Source organism: Carassius auratus, chromosome 31 (genome assembly GCF_003368295.1).
Source record: "Carassius auratus strain Wakin chromosome 31, ASM336829v1, whole genome shotgun sequence".
Taxonomy (NCBI): domain Eukaryota; kingdom Metazoa; phylum Chordata; class Actinopteri; order Cypriniformes; family Cyprinidae; genus Carassius; species Carassius auratus.
Genome location: NC_039273.1, coordinates 6,845,026 through 6,861,321, shown reverse-complemented (window position 1 = coordinate 6,861,321; position 16,296 = coordinate 6,845,026). Strand labels below are relative to the sequence as shown.

At 36.4% G+C, this 16,296-nt stretch overlaps 1 protein-coding gene across 1 annotated transcript in view; it reads right to left on the bottom strand.

Moving 5' to 3' along the window:
• Positions 1-9,840, bottom strand: part of LOC113050341 (probable phospholipid-transporting ATPase VA) — a 47,308-nt gene extending 37,468 nt beyond the window's left edge. Inside the window, exon 1 of the mRNA XM_026213207.1 lies at positions 9,063-9,840. Coding sequence (XP_026068992.1) covers positions 9,063-9,490 — 428 coding nt within the window. The 5' untranslated portion in view covers positions 9,491-9,840. The remainder of the gene's footprint in view (positions 1-9,062) is intronic.
• Between the last annotated feature and the right edge of the window lie 6,456 nt (positions 9,841-16,296).

The following is a 16,296-nucleotide window of genomic DNA, read 5'->3' as shown; positions in this document are numbered from 1 at the left end:
CAGCATTTTAATCCATCATAGATGTCCTGGCAACAAAGGTTCACTTGAACTGGAAACTAAACATCTTTTCCAACTTGAGAACTATACAATCAAAGAATTGTTTATTACATAGAATCTGTGCCAATATCATTGGCCATAACTATGTCAGCATCACTTGGCACTGAGTGTAGTTTTGGCTCCTTATCAATGCATCCTATAAATGTCTCGGACACACCCAGTCTGTTTTTCTTCATTAGAAACATGCAATAAGTAGTAGTAGAGTGAACGATGGCACCGTCTATCGCCGATGGCTGACAGACATTATGATGTTAAGCTGACATGTCCAAGAAGTTTCAGCACAAACAGCTTTGAAGATAAACTCTATTTGGCAGGACAGAGTGTGTATGCAACACATCCAGATCAATGATTTGAGTTATTGAATTATTGAAGAAATGTGCACTGGCTCACATTTTGGACACAGCTTAATTAGCTCTGAGAGAGGGAGAATGAAAAATTTTAAGAATTATTTTTCTAAATTATGGCTACTTGTGGAATAAGGAAGAATATAATAAGTGGCGGTTAGAAAAACTGATAAGTTATTTATAAACCTGTAACAAAACTATAATAAGGAGTCAGTCAGTCGAGTTCAAACAATAATATTTTTAATAACATCAATAACTACTAAATAATGCACTTAAAATAATGCATAACATTCTTTATTACAGGGGTCATATGATGTTGCTAAAAAGAACATTATTTGGTGTAATGAAATGTGTTTATGCGGTTTAAGGTGGAAAAAAAAAAAACTTATTATTTTCCACATACTGTACATTATTGTTTCTCCTGTATGCCCTGCCTTCTGAAACACGTCGATCTTTACAAGACTCCTCATTTTGAAAAGCTAGGTGTGCTGTGATTGGCCAGCTGTCCAGTGTTTTGTGATTGGCCAAATACCACAAGCTGTGACGAAAATGTTACACCCCTTAACATTGTTATCCCGTCTGACCGGAGCGACAAGACATAAACATTAAACCCAATTATAAATGTGATATAAACAATTTATAGTTGTGTCCCCTTTTGGAAGGCCAAACAAAATAGTTTCGCTTTCTCAACGAAGCCTTGAGTCCTAGAGTGAGACACGGCCTAGAGAGAGTGGAGGCCGGCTTGATTGAGCAGAGGTGGGCCGGCTTGAGAACGCCACGGCCAGCTGATTCTACGAAGGAGATTGCCACAACCACATGTGATGACCCCGGACTGGACTCCGCTTCGTCTATGGTGAAAGCAGATTCGGCGATCCACAGTAAATAGTTGATGTATTTCCTTAGCGACCAGCACGGATCAGCTCCAGGCATGACGAAGCAGATATCGTCCTCTTTTGGAAGGCCAAACAAAGTAGTTTCGCTTTCACAACCAAACACACAGTGTCTATACATCATGGCGGCAGCAACTACAATACTATAGCGAGAATAAAAGGTATGCCTTTCTTTGCATGAACATCTGGGCGGCATTATGCAAATCTTCCCACATTGTAAGGTAGTGTTAGAAGGAGCCATTTTTTAGGGGGGTGAGGACGAGTCTCAACTTTTATATAGAATATCGTTTTGGATTTGAGACTTTAGTCTCTGCAACTTTACAGATCTTCTTTAAAATTAAATTAATGCATTTAGCAGACGCTTTTATCCAAAGCAACTTACAGTGCATTCAGGCTATCAATTTTTTTTTACATATCATGTGTTCCCAGGGAATCGAACCCCCTTTATGCACCAAGAGCATGTAAGGCTCCAAACAGAAAGGAAAAAATGAAAATCACATCATATGACCCCTTTAATATTTAATTAATAATAATCTTATTAGTTAGAGCCCTGCATGGGTCCATTTTTGGAGACCCGCGCCCGCCCGTACCTGCAAAGTTCAGCACCAAATCCGACCGTCACCCGTGATAATATAAAAATTAAATCCGCACCCACCCAGACCGCACCCACCCACCCATTAATATTTTGCCCGTTACCCGATCTGCGCCCGCAATAAATCACACACGCTAAAATCATTCCAATTAAAGTGCTTTATTTTTTATCTCGCACCTCTCTCAACATCCCGACAGTGTCATTAATGTGCTAACGACAATGCGCTTTGTTTTGCGCCATTCAAGTAACCTACAATCGGCACCTGATTAGGCTATGGAACCTGACAACTATACGCAAATAGACCTATTAAAAAAACAAGAAAAAAAAAAAAACAAGAAGAAGCTCACAAACTATGCATTTACTTTCCCTCAAGGTTACTGTGCAGGAAAAGGATATCGTCCACAGTCCTAGGTATAAATTGCGTTCTCCGTTCTTGGATTACAAATCCAGCTGTGGAAAAGGCTCTCTCTCGCAGCGCTGTAGCAATGGTGATGATGTGATAGGTCAAAATGTCATATCGTTGTTGCATATGTGTAATGGTAATTTAGAGATACAAATATTGCATATATTTTTCATCTGCACCACTACCCGCCCGCAAGGAGTTAATTATCCGCCCGCATCCCCACCCGTGAATTTTAGGAATGTCAAAATCCACCCGTTTCAGCCACTTTTATGCAGGTATCCGTGGATATTAGTTGCAGGACTCTAATATTAGTTCATAAACAATGATGTAGGCTTTTAATATTTACACAGTGTGTCATTTCAGTCAAAAATGTTCCTTTAAATTTTGTAAATATTTAGTATTATCACATATCACATAAGTGTATGATTTACATTTAATTATATACATTGACGTATGAGTAAAAGATTCATGTAAATGTATAAAAGATTAAAACACAACCTTAGCTTCTGAAATGAATTCTACATACATACATGCATAAAATAACCTAAACCGTAACGCTCACCAAGGATGCATTTATTTGATCAAATACAGTGAAAACAGTAATATTGTGAAATGTCATTACAATGTCAAGTAACTGTTTTCTAGGTTATCATATATTAAATTTATGGCAAAGCAGAATTTTCAGCAGCGATTTCACTGGTCTTCAGCATTTCATCAGCAGAAATTATTCTATTATGCTGATTTGGTGCTCAAGTAACATCTTTCATTAATATCAATGTTGAAAACAGTTGTGCTGCTTAACATTTTTGTGGAAAAGATGACCCCCTCTCCCCCCAGGATCTTTGATGAACAAATTAAATGAACAAGAATTTATTTGAAACAAATCTAATAACTAAAAAACAAACTTCATACTACAGTCAAGGCCTCTATTAAGGGCTTCTATGAAACATATCCATTCTAAAACTGTACCAGAGATTATAAGTATTCTAGGTGAACCTGAGCTTTTTGATAGTGTGTGAACCATCTCACCCTGCAATGGCTCTATATTCCTTGAATTTCTGTCCTCTCTCAACTCTCGCTGAAGACAATTGATATTAAAATCCCCCAGGAAACCATGTCACATTGTACACAGATTTTCATAAATACAACGCAAGATTTTTGTTGTAAGCATTTGAAAAGAGCAGCAAGAAACACAATAGAAAGTCGTTTGATCCTGCTGCTGCCCGCTGAACACAGGAAAGGAGGGGACGCACTCGCTTTCTACACAATTCTATTGTTTTCTGGATCCCTCTGTCTCTCTTGAAAAATTACTTGCATTATTTTGCGAGTTGCATTTGATAGTGCTTTCAAACACACAATAGGCCATGTCAGAGAGGCCGGTTATGAAGGTTTTAGCAATTTTCATGAATAAAAAGAAAACGTCCCCATTGCAATGCTCACAATTGCTCTTTGCTGCTACATTTAAAAAAAAATTAATAAAAAAAAAAAAAACACATTTCCAGGCAGTTCGAATCATCATCCACACAGTGTGTATCCTGATCTTACAAACCCCTTTCTACTGTCATCCAACAGGAGCAAAAAATATTATACACCAACAAATTAAGAAAGTAATATGAACAGAAATGCAGTTGGGAATGGAGATGGATTGATACTGGAGCACAGTCCTAGAGGGAAAAGGCCACTGTCTGGAACTGAACTTTAAAATCATTTCCTCTAGAGACACAATGTGGAAACGGACCATCAACAAGACTGAGAGAAAACAAGCTGTTCAGCAGAGGCTGATCTCTAAATAACGATATTCTTCTGGTTGATTTTCTTTTAATTCCTATAAATCCAAAATGTCCCACACACACACACACAGGTCAATAATGCTTCACAAAGCACAGAGACGGTGAGCTGTGAGCCTGAACTAAAAATGAGCAATCGGGGATAAGATTCAGTTACATTTGGCCTTCCTAACCAACAGACACCTTTAGAAAATGAAACCAGTGCCTTTCATAATGCTACGGAAACAATATTACACAAGAAGACATTGTAGAAATACCCTGTTTGCAGTTTTCTAGCTACTATCTTTGATAAATTTAATAAAAAAACAATAATGTCTTATTATTGGAAAAAGATAAAGAAAACAGCAGATGCCTGGTCATATAATCTCAACATGGAGGCGACCGGATGCAGTACAAACAAAACTCCTTCTTTAGGCCACTTATGATTTCCTTATAAGTCTGAGAGATATGGAAATCACACAAGGGAGAATTGAAACCAGACTAGCGATCTGCATTAGTTGCTAAAATAATAACAAGCATAAAAACACACTGCACACACAAATATTAGGTAATACACTACCTAGGTTTTCATTCTTTTTAAAGAAATTAATACTTTCATTCAACAAAGATGCATTCAATGTATCACAAGTCACAATAAAGACAGTAACATTGTTACAAAAGGTTTGTTTCAAATAAACGCTATCCTTTAAATCAGCATATTATTTCTGAAGGATCACATGACACTGAATATTGGCTGCTGAAAATTCAGCTTTGCCAACACAAAAATAAGTTAATTTCAAAATATTCTAATAGAAAACTGCGGTTTTGAATGATAATAAAATGTATATATTTTTTGTTGTATATTTGATCAAATAAATGCAGAAGAGCATCCATTGAGCATAAAAGACGATTCTAACAAAACATTAACAATATTACATACCTTTAGAATGAGTGTATGTATAAATGTACACACAACACACACAAACGCAGGTGGCCAAAGACAATGACAAAGGAACTGAAGTTAGAAAGCTTGTGAAATTATTTTAAAACAACCCATAATATTATCCATGTGGCTTTATATAAAAGACTTCTCTAATTTCTCAGCTGTTTTGAAGTTTGTGTGCAGTCAAACATTTAATACATGGATGAGGCAAGAAGCAAAGCATGATGAAACACAGAAGAAATTCTGCAGCATCTACATTGCTTTATCATTTCAACCACTTTTACATCGTGCAATAACACAATTCAAAATGGAAAAATGTTGACCAAATATTTTCATAGGAATCACTTCCAAACAGAACACTGCAGTGTTCGACAAAAAAACGTTTTATAATCAGAAAGTATAAAATCTCTCCTATACCAAGCTATTAGATCACTTGTTTATTTCCATAACGTCAGGCGACATGACACTTGTATCAGATGTCTGCAGTTGTACTGCCTGAATGCCATGCACACATGGAAAACATTGTTCAGATACAAAAACATCCTGTCGAACCTAGAGGAGTTGCTAGAGAGAAAGAAGTGTGTCTGGTCTCATTCACACTTGGAATGTTTAAGACATATTATTCATTAGCACTAAAGGGAAAAAAGAACTTAAAGTTTTCAGTGGCTAGTAATTCAAGCTAGTCTCCGGGACAAACTTTGCAATCATAATAAAGGTCAACGCAGGTTCAGTGAATTCAATCTGCTGTAATTCAGTGTTGCTTTGTTAGCAACAGGAGCAGGTTTCAAAACGGAGTCATTTGTTTGAGAAGATTCAATCAAGCCCAGCCTTGAGAGCAACATTGAAACAGTACAAGCTCAGACTGAGTCTGAGAAACACTGTGGCTTTTGACAGAGCTGACACATGGCCTTAACATGGCTGACAGAGACGCTTTTCATCAAGAAATACAGTCTCCAGACTGACTCTCTGACTCCAAAAAATAAACAAGTGAAGCCCTCAAAAGCATAGATGAGAGACGGGCTGATCCAAACTTTTTTTTTTAAACTGACAGTAACGGAGAAAGCATGACAACGCCCTTCATTTCTGTACAGTGAAATTTCCTGACAAGTTTTATCTGCTAAAGTGCCTATAGATCAAGTGGAAGGAGGGGAATAGTTTGTTCCAGCAAGTTCACCCTATAAGCACACTGTGTTTATCACCAAGGACAAAACTGATCTCAAACAGCATGTAAGAGGTGTCTGACTTGATCTCATAAACTAACATTCAGGCCAAGATGATCGGACACATTCACAACTAGGAGTAATGGGTTTGCCACATGGTGCCAACAATGTGAACTGAACTCCATTCACTCAAGTTTTTAAAGTTTAAAATAATTACTTGACTGAATAAGCAGATTAACATGCTCAGTGTTATTTTACTATTATAATTGAGATCCTATTATAGGGTCATTCCATGTCAATTCAACCACATTTCAGATACTTAATGCAGTTGTTTTGATAAAAGGAAACAAGATACATTTATAGTTTCAACAATTTGTTCTTCAGACAATCATTTAAAAGAAAAGAAGCATCGTATTTAGAATATCCAAAAGAAAAAGCAACAAAGATTGCTTAAGTCAAAATCTAAAGTCTTTCTGAAGTCATTTTTAATCCCCCTATAATTTGGCTCTGAATCTCAGGTGAAAATTGACATTTTTACCCCCCTCAACAAAATAGTGGATTATTCAATAAATATGAATTCATGACATCACTTGTTTATTACATGTTTATACCTCTTTAGAAAAAGAATAAATATATATATATAAGCAAAATAAAAAAATTTCACCAGGGACCTCTGGTTGATTTGACAGAGTGACCGTATCACTTTTAGTCATGTTTTGAATTAGTTTTTATTTTTATATTTTTCAATTTGAAAATGAAAACTTTGCCTTGACAACTAGATAAAATAAAATGAGTACTTTTTAAAATAATTGTATTAGTAAGTTAGTTTACTAAAACAACCCTGCATTCAACACGAGAATAAAATACATTAACTAAGGTGATAAGCTACAATTTAATAACCTGCATAATACCAGTAAACCTAATACTTATGTTCAGACAAACATGCCTAAATATACATTAAACTCACTGGAATTCATTGATAACAAATCTGTGACACTGAGGCTCTGACGGCACTCATTTACCCAGAGTGTGAAATTTCAATCACTGTTCCTTCCCTTTTGCCTATCAGTCCTGTGTGTGAGACGTGAACGAAATGTACCAAAATATAAAGGCAGCACACTAATAGCGCTCCCCAACCTGATTCTCAAAAATCCAGTGAGTTACCAACCTAGAAATTTTTTTTTGGACCCAAAGGATTTAATACTTCATTTAAACTCCCGCTTAATCCAAAACAGTTTCACACCTGTAATTTTCAAGGGGATGAGCATAATTTTTAAATCCTGGTTTAATTAAACCCAGCTATATACGTGTGCTGGTATTCGGCAATGCATATATCAAGGTAATGAATATGCACAATACTGTTATCATGGGCACTTCTAAATATTGTGAATAATTGTATATTACAAATTATTCAGAATGAGAAATTTGAATAATTTCCTTCAATTGGTAACAATGCACAAAACTGCTGTATGATGCTTGAAAGACGTGTGTGCACTCTGATGTAAACAAGCATGCATGAGAAGCACATGGGGAACACGTGAATGAAAGCACATTCCCATTCACGCTCTGACAGCAGATGGTGCTAAACTGCAGAAAATGCAGCCCTTCCCTGGAAACCCCATAAATAAAGCTGCTGCACTACTTTCCAAAGCATATTTAAATACTTTTAAATAGCCATTCAGATTTGTGTATTCGTTATAGTGCTTATCACAATGCCAAATATTAAATATATAGACTTAATAGGCTATTTATTTTTAAACTTTTTTTTCCCATTTTAATCTGGACTACAACATGCCCTAGATTTTGTTTATAAGTGTTTTGATTCTTTATAGTTCATTCACACTTTACATTAGGGCTTCATTTGTTAACAAACTGCCAATGAAAAATTCTTCTGAACATTCATTCATCTTAGGTATTCAAATATTCACAACCTTAAAATCGAAAGTTGCAACTGTGTTATTTAATAAGCTAACATGAACTAAGACTTGTATTTTTTTAACAAAGATAAATAACTTCTGTAGCAGATGTAACTATTGCTCATTGTGAATGTCAATGCTTTAACTAAGGTTAACTAATGAGATCTTATTGTAAAGTGATACCAATGGGTATTTATTCTGTGTAAACTTTTAACTTTATATATTTTTTTTCTGTATAGTTGTATTGTTTTTAAATGTTATTTTTGTTATAAGAAAAAGTTATTTAACCTGTTATACTGTATTATAAACACTTTTTAAACTAAATTCCAATACCGTGATAATACCTTAACTTGATAACAACATTAGCAATTAATCGCAACAGGAAAATTTGATAATGGCCAAAGGCATACAGACATTATGTCATGCTGGAGTGTAATTGGGAGTTGTTTAGCAACAGACAACCAATCATAAACTTACAATGTACTTTAAATATGAATCTTGGAGAGTTTTATATGTTGCCTATATCAAAGTCTGAAGGGAAACGTTACACGTGTCAAACGAGTGAAAAAAGCAGATTTACGTGGCAAATGGACAAGCAGGTACACAGGACAGGTGGCCCAGTCCTGTATTTGTCCAATCCATATATTACTAGCCTCCTAAATAAGCAAATACGAACGCTAAACCAGCGTTTCAGAAAGGAAAGTAGCCTACTGAATGAAATTTCAGAATCTGATAAACAGATTGACGAATGTGAAGATGACAAAATAAACCAGGATTACAACTTTTAAGCGTAAAAAAGGTTGCCTTTTCAAAACATTGCTTAGGAAGACAAAGCATTATAGTTTGGGATATGAGCCACATCCTGAGACTCCTCGTTCAACAGGTAGCCAGGCCCACAGGTCCTTAGCAGCAAGGTAAAATCTGTATCTATTCTCGACGAGGAAAACTAAACAGACACATGGCTTTATGGCACCTTCACGCACGTGCTTACCTGCTGTAAACGAGACAGTCCATATGATTGATTTCTTTATCCGAGCGGTGTCGTCTGTAATCCTCCCATAAATCCTTTATAGCGGTAACGGACAAAATAAAAACCACAGGGGCAAGAGCCAACTCTGGTTGAAAAGCATTGACCACAGGCACGAAATTCAGTAAGGCTATGAAAACAAAATACACGTTGGCAAATCGGTGGAATTGCTCGAAGAGGTTCTTCGGAAGGAAAGAAAGCAGAGTGTATTTCGTGGTTTTGATCTTATTGTTTGCATAGTGTTTGTTGGGGTTATCCCCTCCTTTGGTTTGGTCATATAAAATGTTGGCGTGGACAATCCTTGTTTTGCTCTCCTTTTTGCTTTTCCTTCTTTTGTGCTTTTTCACTTTGGTACTTTTCGCTTCTCCAGACTCTCCGGTCTCTCGCGCCATACTTCGGCCAAAACTTTTGTCTCTTTCTCCTTAAACCAATAAAGATGGTATCTATGTAATCATGCTGGTCCTCCTTGACGACGAAGGGCCTCATGAAAAGTTCTTCACTCCGTTTTATCGTCCTCACCCATCGCGTCAATTCTCTCCCTTTCTCCCGTCAGCACTGAAAAGTTTCACAACGGCATCTTTTTTTCCCTCAGTGGATAAAGATGCTTTAAGGCAGGGCCGATCAAATCTACATACGCGCTGTTACACATTTTAGCTATATAAATCATTAGGATAAACCTACAGATCCGCATTCCTTGTTTAAAGTCCACCCATATGATTGTGCATGCGGTGTTTTTCGCAGGCCGCGTTGAAAAAAACAAGCCAATCATGGGAGGTACAAAATTAACGTCACCGCCGACGCAAACAAACCTCCGCCCACCTACCAATAAAACATCTTAACTGGAAGTGCCACGCGTTACCATTGAGAAAAATAGTTTCCCGTTGTAAGCTCAAAGTATCAATACAGTTTTTGTTGAACACACCGGCAACGGAAGTTGTGTCCCATCAGTTGTATTATCTTCACAAAATAGTTCACAAAAACCTGTCAGAATGACAGACTCAGTCACAGCTTTCATTGTAGGCTACAGATAAAAAGATGCTCTCATTCACCCAGTAAGTCATCATCAGTCCTTTTCAATGAAGCAAAACACAATTTTATTTAATCAGACATCTGTATAAAAAAGGAGCAGGGTCAGAATTGACCAGAATCTAGAAAAGTTGATAGTCTGGGTTTATGCAGATGTAAGTGAAGTAGCAGTCAACAGTTCTGTATTCAGATGTTGCATGGGCAAGTGTTGTTTAATATGTAACTAATGTGAAACTGAGAAAAAAAAAAAGAAAAAAAGTTGATTGTGTGTCTAGTATTATTGCTGACATTTATTTGTGATGTTCTCCTTGTCGACTGCTTGTGTTGTCATCTCTGTTTAGTTTTCTTTTTAATAAGTTCTTGCCATTTTCCAAAAACTCTGAATAATATTAGAAAGCTCCGAGATAAAACATGAGAACCACAGCTTTAAGTTTACAGAATAAAGAGATACATGCATCTAAAAGTAAAAAAAAAAAAAAAAAAAAAAAAAAAAACAATTACTGAGAATTTTATTTTCTAAATGTTCTATTAGTTTACCTGTCCTGGTATCTATCAAATGTATTACAGAAAGTTCACTAAGAGCATTCACTTATAAAGCATAAAATTGAGCTAAACGCTGGATGAGGAGGACAACACAGGCAGACGACACAAACAGATGACAAGGGAGGACGACACAGAAAAAACAAGAGCAATACAGCAGACAAAGAATAACGTATTGTACAAAAGCAAAGCAGTCAGTACTTTTTTGGCACAAAATGAACACAATAATTTTTGGGAAAAGTCTTCCATAAATGAAAGAACAAGACGCTATAAATAAACAGCATAGTCATCAACATAATTGTTTCTGAGATAACAACAAATGTATAGTACAAAGCATTCACTCCTTTTTGGCACAAATGGAATCTCGTAAACACACGGACCAGACAAAATTAGTCGTAGTGTGTTCTGTTTGAGCTACTGTTTGACACTGTGTGCATTACTTAGAGTTACTCTTGTGCTTTTGTTACCCATTTATTTTCTAAACAGCCATGATTGTTCAAATTAAGATTTTTCCCAAAGTAATTATAATAACAAATTAAAACATTTATTTATGTGGTCAGAAAATGAACTTATAGAAGTAAAAAAGCTAAAAACAGGGTGATTTATATATTGTTTACTATTGTAAATTCTGTAGTAGCAGGGTAGGTTTTGTGATGATTGCCTTCCCACAGCACTATTAAACAGACCACGCCAGAAATGTAGATATTTCAGTACAATTAAAAGTAGCACATGAATGTTTCATGATGTAGTGATAACAACAAATCTACGCCCTTTTGGTGGAGATTCCTGTAGCCATTAAACTATTAATGATTCGTTATGTTTATATTAATGCTACAAACAAGTTAATCGGCTTCACTGTGACTCAGGAGCCTGCAATTAGACGAATGCAAACGTGCCGCCTAGTGTAGTTTAATGAACTCTCTGCTCCGTTTCTCCCTTATCTTCGGATTATTCTGACTAAATAAGACCATCCGTCTTAAGAATGCAGAAAAACAACTTTGCAAAGACTCTGTATTATAAATTGAGGCCTGAATTAAAAAAAAGCTGCATAACAGACAAACTGTGGATTATTACATTGTTTAATCTGAGTGGATATAAGACTGCTTTTGTTGCAATTTCAACTACTACTGATGTACCCTTGAGCAGAGAAGGGAACAAAACAGGTTGTCTCTGTGCTCTGACATCTGTCTGCTGCAGCGTATGCCAGCTGTTGAATTTCTAGTAATCTATAAAATTATCTAAGTGATAAATCATGACAATGAGGTAAGATCTAGTTTTAAATAGAAAAAACATATCGCTATTGATCAGGTGGAAAAACACATTTTGACATCAACAGAGGCATACATTAGTAACTGTGTGTCACTTTGTTCTTTTATGAAAATGCTGAGCATAGGTCATTGTTTTTTTTTTTCTTTCTTTTTCATTCTTCTGCTTATTATTATTCTTCTGTGTAAATGAAGGATATTTCTGCAGGGATCGTGCCACATGGTGATTTATGTGTCTGCCTGCAAAGTCACAGATTTTAAACTTCTATTTATCTTAAGGCCTCTTCAGTGTACCATACTTTGCCTTTGGGTGTTTTATATACTGTCTTGGGTGTAAATAGAAAGCAGCACTGCATTTAGAATAACTCTGGAACTTCTTGTAGTAAATGTATAGTTGGCTGGTAATGGACTGGATCTAGTTTTTACCATTTGGAATTCAGTTCAACACCAGTTCAGTTAAAGCTTGCATGGCTTGCTTGAATTTGTCTGAATACATTCATTTGTCTTGTTTTAGTTAATACACAAGCAGTAACATTTAATACTTCATTCACAACGCAGGAATTCCAAGGCCAGTTCCATCAACATGATGGTTTGTTCAAAATAGTCATGTGAAATTGGCTTTGGATAGAGATTCTTTTGCCTACGTGAAAGAGTTTTTTGTCACTACACAGTCAATTATGTCATAATTTCTGGGAAAGCTTTTTAGAGGTTCATAAAATGAAATGAGTTGAATCACGTTCAGCTTTTCCCAGGCTTTTGCAGTCAGAACAGCACACGGCTTTCTCTCATCTGTGAAAAGTGCATCATTGCAGTGGCTTTCTGGCAGTCGGCTTGACTACTTGGAAATGCTCCCTTGTCTAGCTACTATTTTTCAGGTCTGTGTTGGGTCTGTAGCAGCGTGTCGCACTGTCTCAGGATTGGGCAGAATTGTTCCCAATTTTGACCCCCTGCCAAATTATTACCCCCTCCCCCCCTCATTCAAATCGCTACCTGATTGCCTAATCCTAACCCCACCCCAAATCCTAACCCCTCCCCCAAACCTACTCCTAAACCTACCAATACTAGGGGGGTAATAATTTGGCAGGGGCTCAGAATTGGGCACAACACCAACACTCTTTGACCATGCATCACAGGGAAAATAAATTGTTCCCTAATGCCAAAATGCCACAGAGTCCAATCAGCTGTTATCCCCCCCCCCCCCCCCCCCAAACCCAGCTGTACACTGGTACTGCAAATCAAGAATGACAGTGAGCTGGATAGTGCCCTGATTGATCTCCCTCTGTCCCGTGCACACAGAGCTAAATGACCCAGGACTCACAATTCTGCTGAGATCTAGAGCTTTGGATAGATGCAGCCTCTACTTCCAATAAACCTGGAGAGTGTCCATGCCTGCCGGCTGCCTTTGAAACCTGATGCAGCATTTGCAACTGTTTTGCTGCTTTACATCATTGTGCTTAGCAAGTGGATTACGTATTGTCACGTAGCAGATCGAATGAACCTTGAATTAGAACATTTAGCAGTTGATGGTGATTATGGGTTCTGTCTTACGAAGCTGCCCCCTTGTGGTACAGCTGTTGTCATTTTTTTTACAGCCTGTTTTATTTGTGCAGTTACTTCGGAGATTGTGTTGTCATCAATAGAAAATAGTTCTATCACTTATCAATGATTGAATCTTTTTACACATTACCAGTGTTAACAAATTATAACATCATTCATCAATCATATGAGCAAAGGCTAATTAAAATGAAAGACAAATGATTCATTTGAGTCATCTAATCACAGTGAATCATACCTAAATGCATCTCCATACCTATGATGACGGATGTTAAAGGTAGCATGATTTTTTATTAATGACAAAACTTTTAAGATGATTCACATTATTTACGCTCAATCTTATTCATTAAATGGAACCATTTAACACTTTGGGAATCAATTTAGTTCTTTTAAGATTATCTAAAAAATGGCTAGCTGTACTGCAGATTTGTTCATTTACAGTTTACTGAGAATACAGTTTTCCTCCAAATTAACCACCATTATATTTTGGCACTTCTCCAGGCAACCTGTCAACACATACTGTCATCAACATCTGATAGGTTTTTTTTCTTCACATTATCAGCCATTACAATGAACCAATGAGCCATTAAATTATGTTTAAGTGGTTCAAATATCTCAGAATTTCTCACCAGAATGCTTTTGATGCTTTGCATTGTTTTGCAGGAAAGATAATAAAGGAGTTGGTTGAACTTTGATATGCTCAGAACAGTGTCACCAGTAAAGTATGTAGAGCCACAATGATTTGTCTTAGGTCCCCTGCTATTTTTAATATCTGTTACGCCTTGGTAATATTATTAGAAAATACAGAATTAGTTTCCATTGTTATAGTGATGATACTCAATATCTCAACAAGACGATATGTAACTTATAAATTATCTAAGCTAACAGAATGTATAAAAAATATATAAGATTGGATGAAATCATATTTCCCATGTTACAAAACTAGCATTCTTTCCATCTTAGAAACATGTTATCTGTTTCTGATGCAGGAAAGCTAGTTGATGCATTCATGACCTCTAGACTGGACTATTGTAAAGCACTTCTAAGTGGTTGTCCTGCATCTTCAATAAACAAGCTACAGGTAGTCCAAAATGCAGCGGCAAGAGTCCTTACCAGGTCAAGAAAATATGGTCATATTACCCCAATTTTAGAATCTCTGCACTGGTTTCCTATAGGTATATTACTTATACATATAAGGCCCTTAATGGTTGTGCTCCTGCGTACCTAACTAGCCTTTTACCGCACTTCAATCCATCATGCTCCCTAAGATCACAAAACTCTAGGATAGCAAAGTCCACTAATGAGGTAGAGCTTTTTCGCATTTGGCTCCCAAAATCTGGAATAGCTGTCCTGATAACGTTCGGGGTTCAGACACGCTCTCTCTGTTTAAATCTAGACTCTTTGGCCAAGTATTTAAATAATATATTTCATAATCTTGTATTGCAGTTATATCTGATCAAAAATGCTAATTATTACTCCTTAGCTTGGGTTGAAAAAAATACATTTTGCTTGGTTGGATCAGCAGCTATGCTAATTATGTCTCTATTTGATTCTGCCACAGGATGTCACTAGGAATTACACAAGCTTCAGTCTGGATCCAGCCCTTCCAAAGACATGAGATTACCGGACACCTGAGAAGAGATGATGCAAACCCCTCAGAGGACCTCAGATGAAGCCAACCCCGAAACAACATAAATGACCATATTTTGCTACAAGTTTGATTGCAACATTTAATCATTGCTGTTAATAGTGTTTATCATCTGTTTGATCACGCCAAATAACTGAATTACTGACTATGTACATCAATTTGACATAGTCACCACTGACAAGCTACTACTAAATATATTATAAAAACAACGATTTGTACCATGAAAAGCTCTATACAAATAAACCTGAATTTCATTGAATCATCAAACTATTTCTCAAGCCACAGTGCAGGTAATTTCTGGTTTTACTGTCCTTTTGGGGATCTTTGGGTCTGCTTGGGAAGAAGAACAGATGACATTGTGATGAGTCCTAAACACAAAAGTGCTGGCAAGACAAAGGCGTTGTCCTCTGGCACCTTATTGCACATATAGCACAACTACAAAAAAAAATTGCTTTGCACATATTATTCAGCTCTATTTTGGTCTTTTGTGCAGCTCACAATCTAAGCATAATTAATGAATCTGCAGTATAAACAGTGGTTTTCACTTTTTCGTCCTGTATGTTAGATTTCGTCCTTTCAGCAAATAAAACAATGTGCACACTGCTCAAACCTCTAACTAGCTGTTTGTGAAATTAAAGGGATAGGTCACCCAAAAATGGTTGTACTGTACTAAGGCTGTACTATCCAGATGCACTCAGTAAATGTCTTTAGTTCTACGGGAAGCAAGCATTCTTATTCATCTTAATGTCAGTTTCTTGGCTGGCGCAAGAAATTAAGTTTGTTCATGTGGAGGAAAAGTGGTAAAAATAGTCTATTTCACACTTTTCATATTTTTATTCACTAATGCCAGTATAAATGTCTCTATCTAGAAAATCTCAGTGGGGACTTTCTGTCAATTTCTATTGTTTGCATACTGAGCTAATCATATTTTATATCCACTAACCCTAAAACCTTACGTCACATTTTTTAATTTGTATTAAGACATTATTTCTTATGTTCACTATACTGTTTATTTTTGTGTGGACTATCGTATGCCATCACAATGTAAGTTAAATAAAACATTTATAAAACATTTCTGCAGCTCAAGGTCACTTTACAAAAATACATTTCAGGTACATTTCACAGGTACAAGTAAAAATAGGTTGGTAGATACTTATTGCGACAT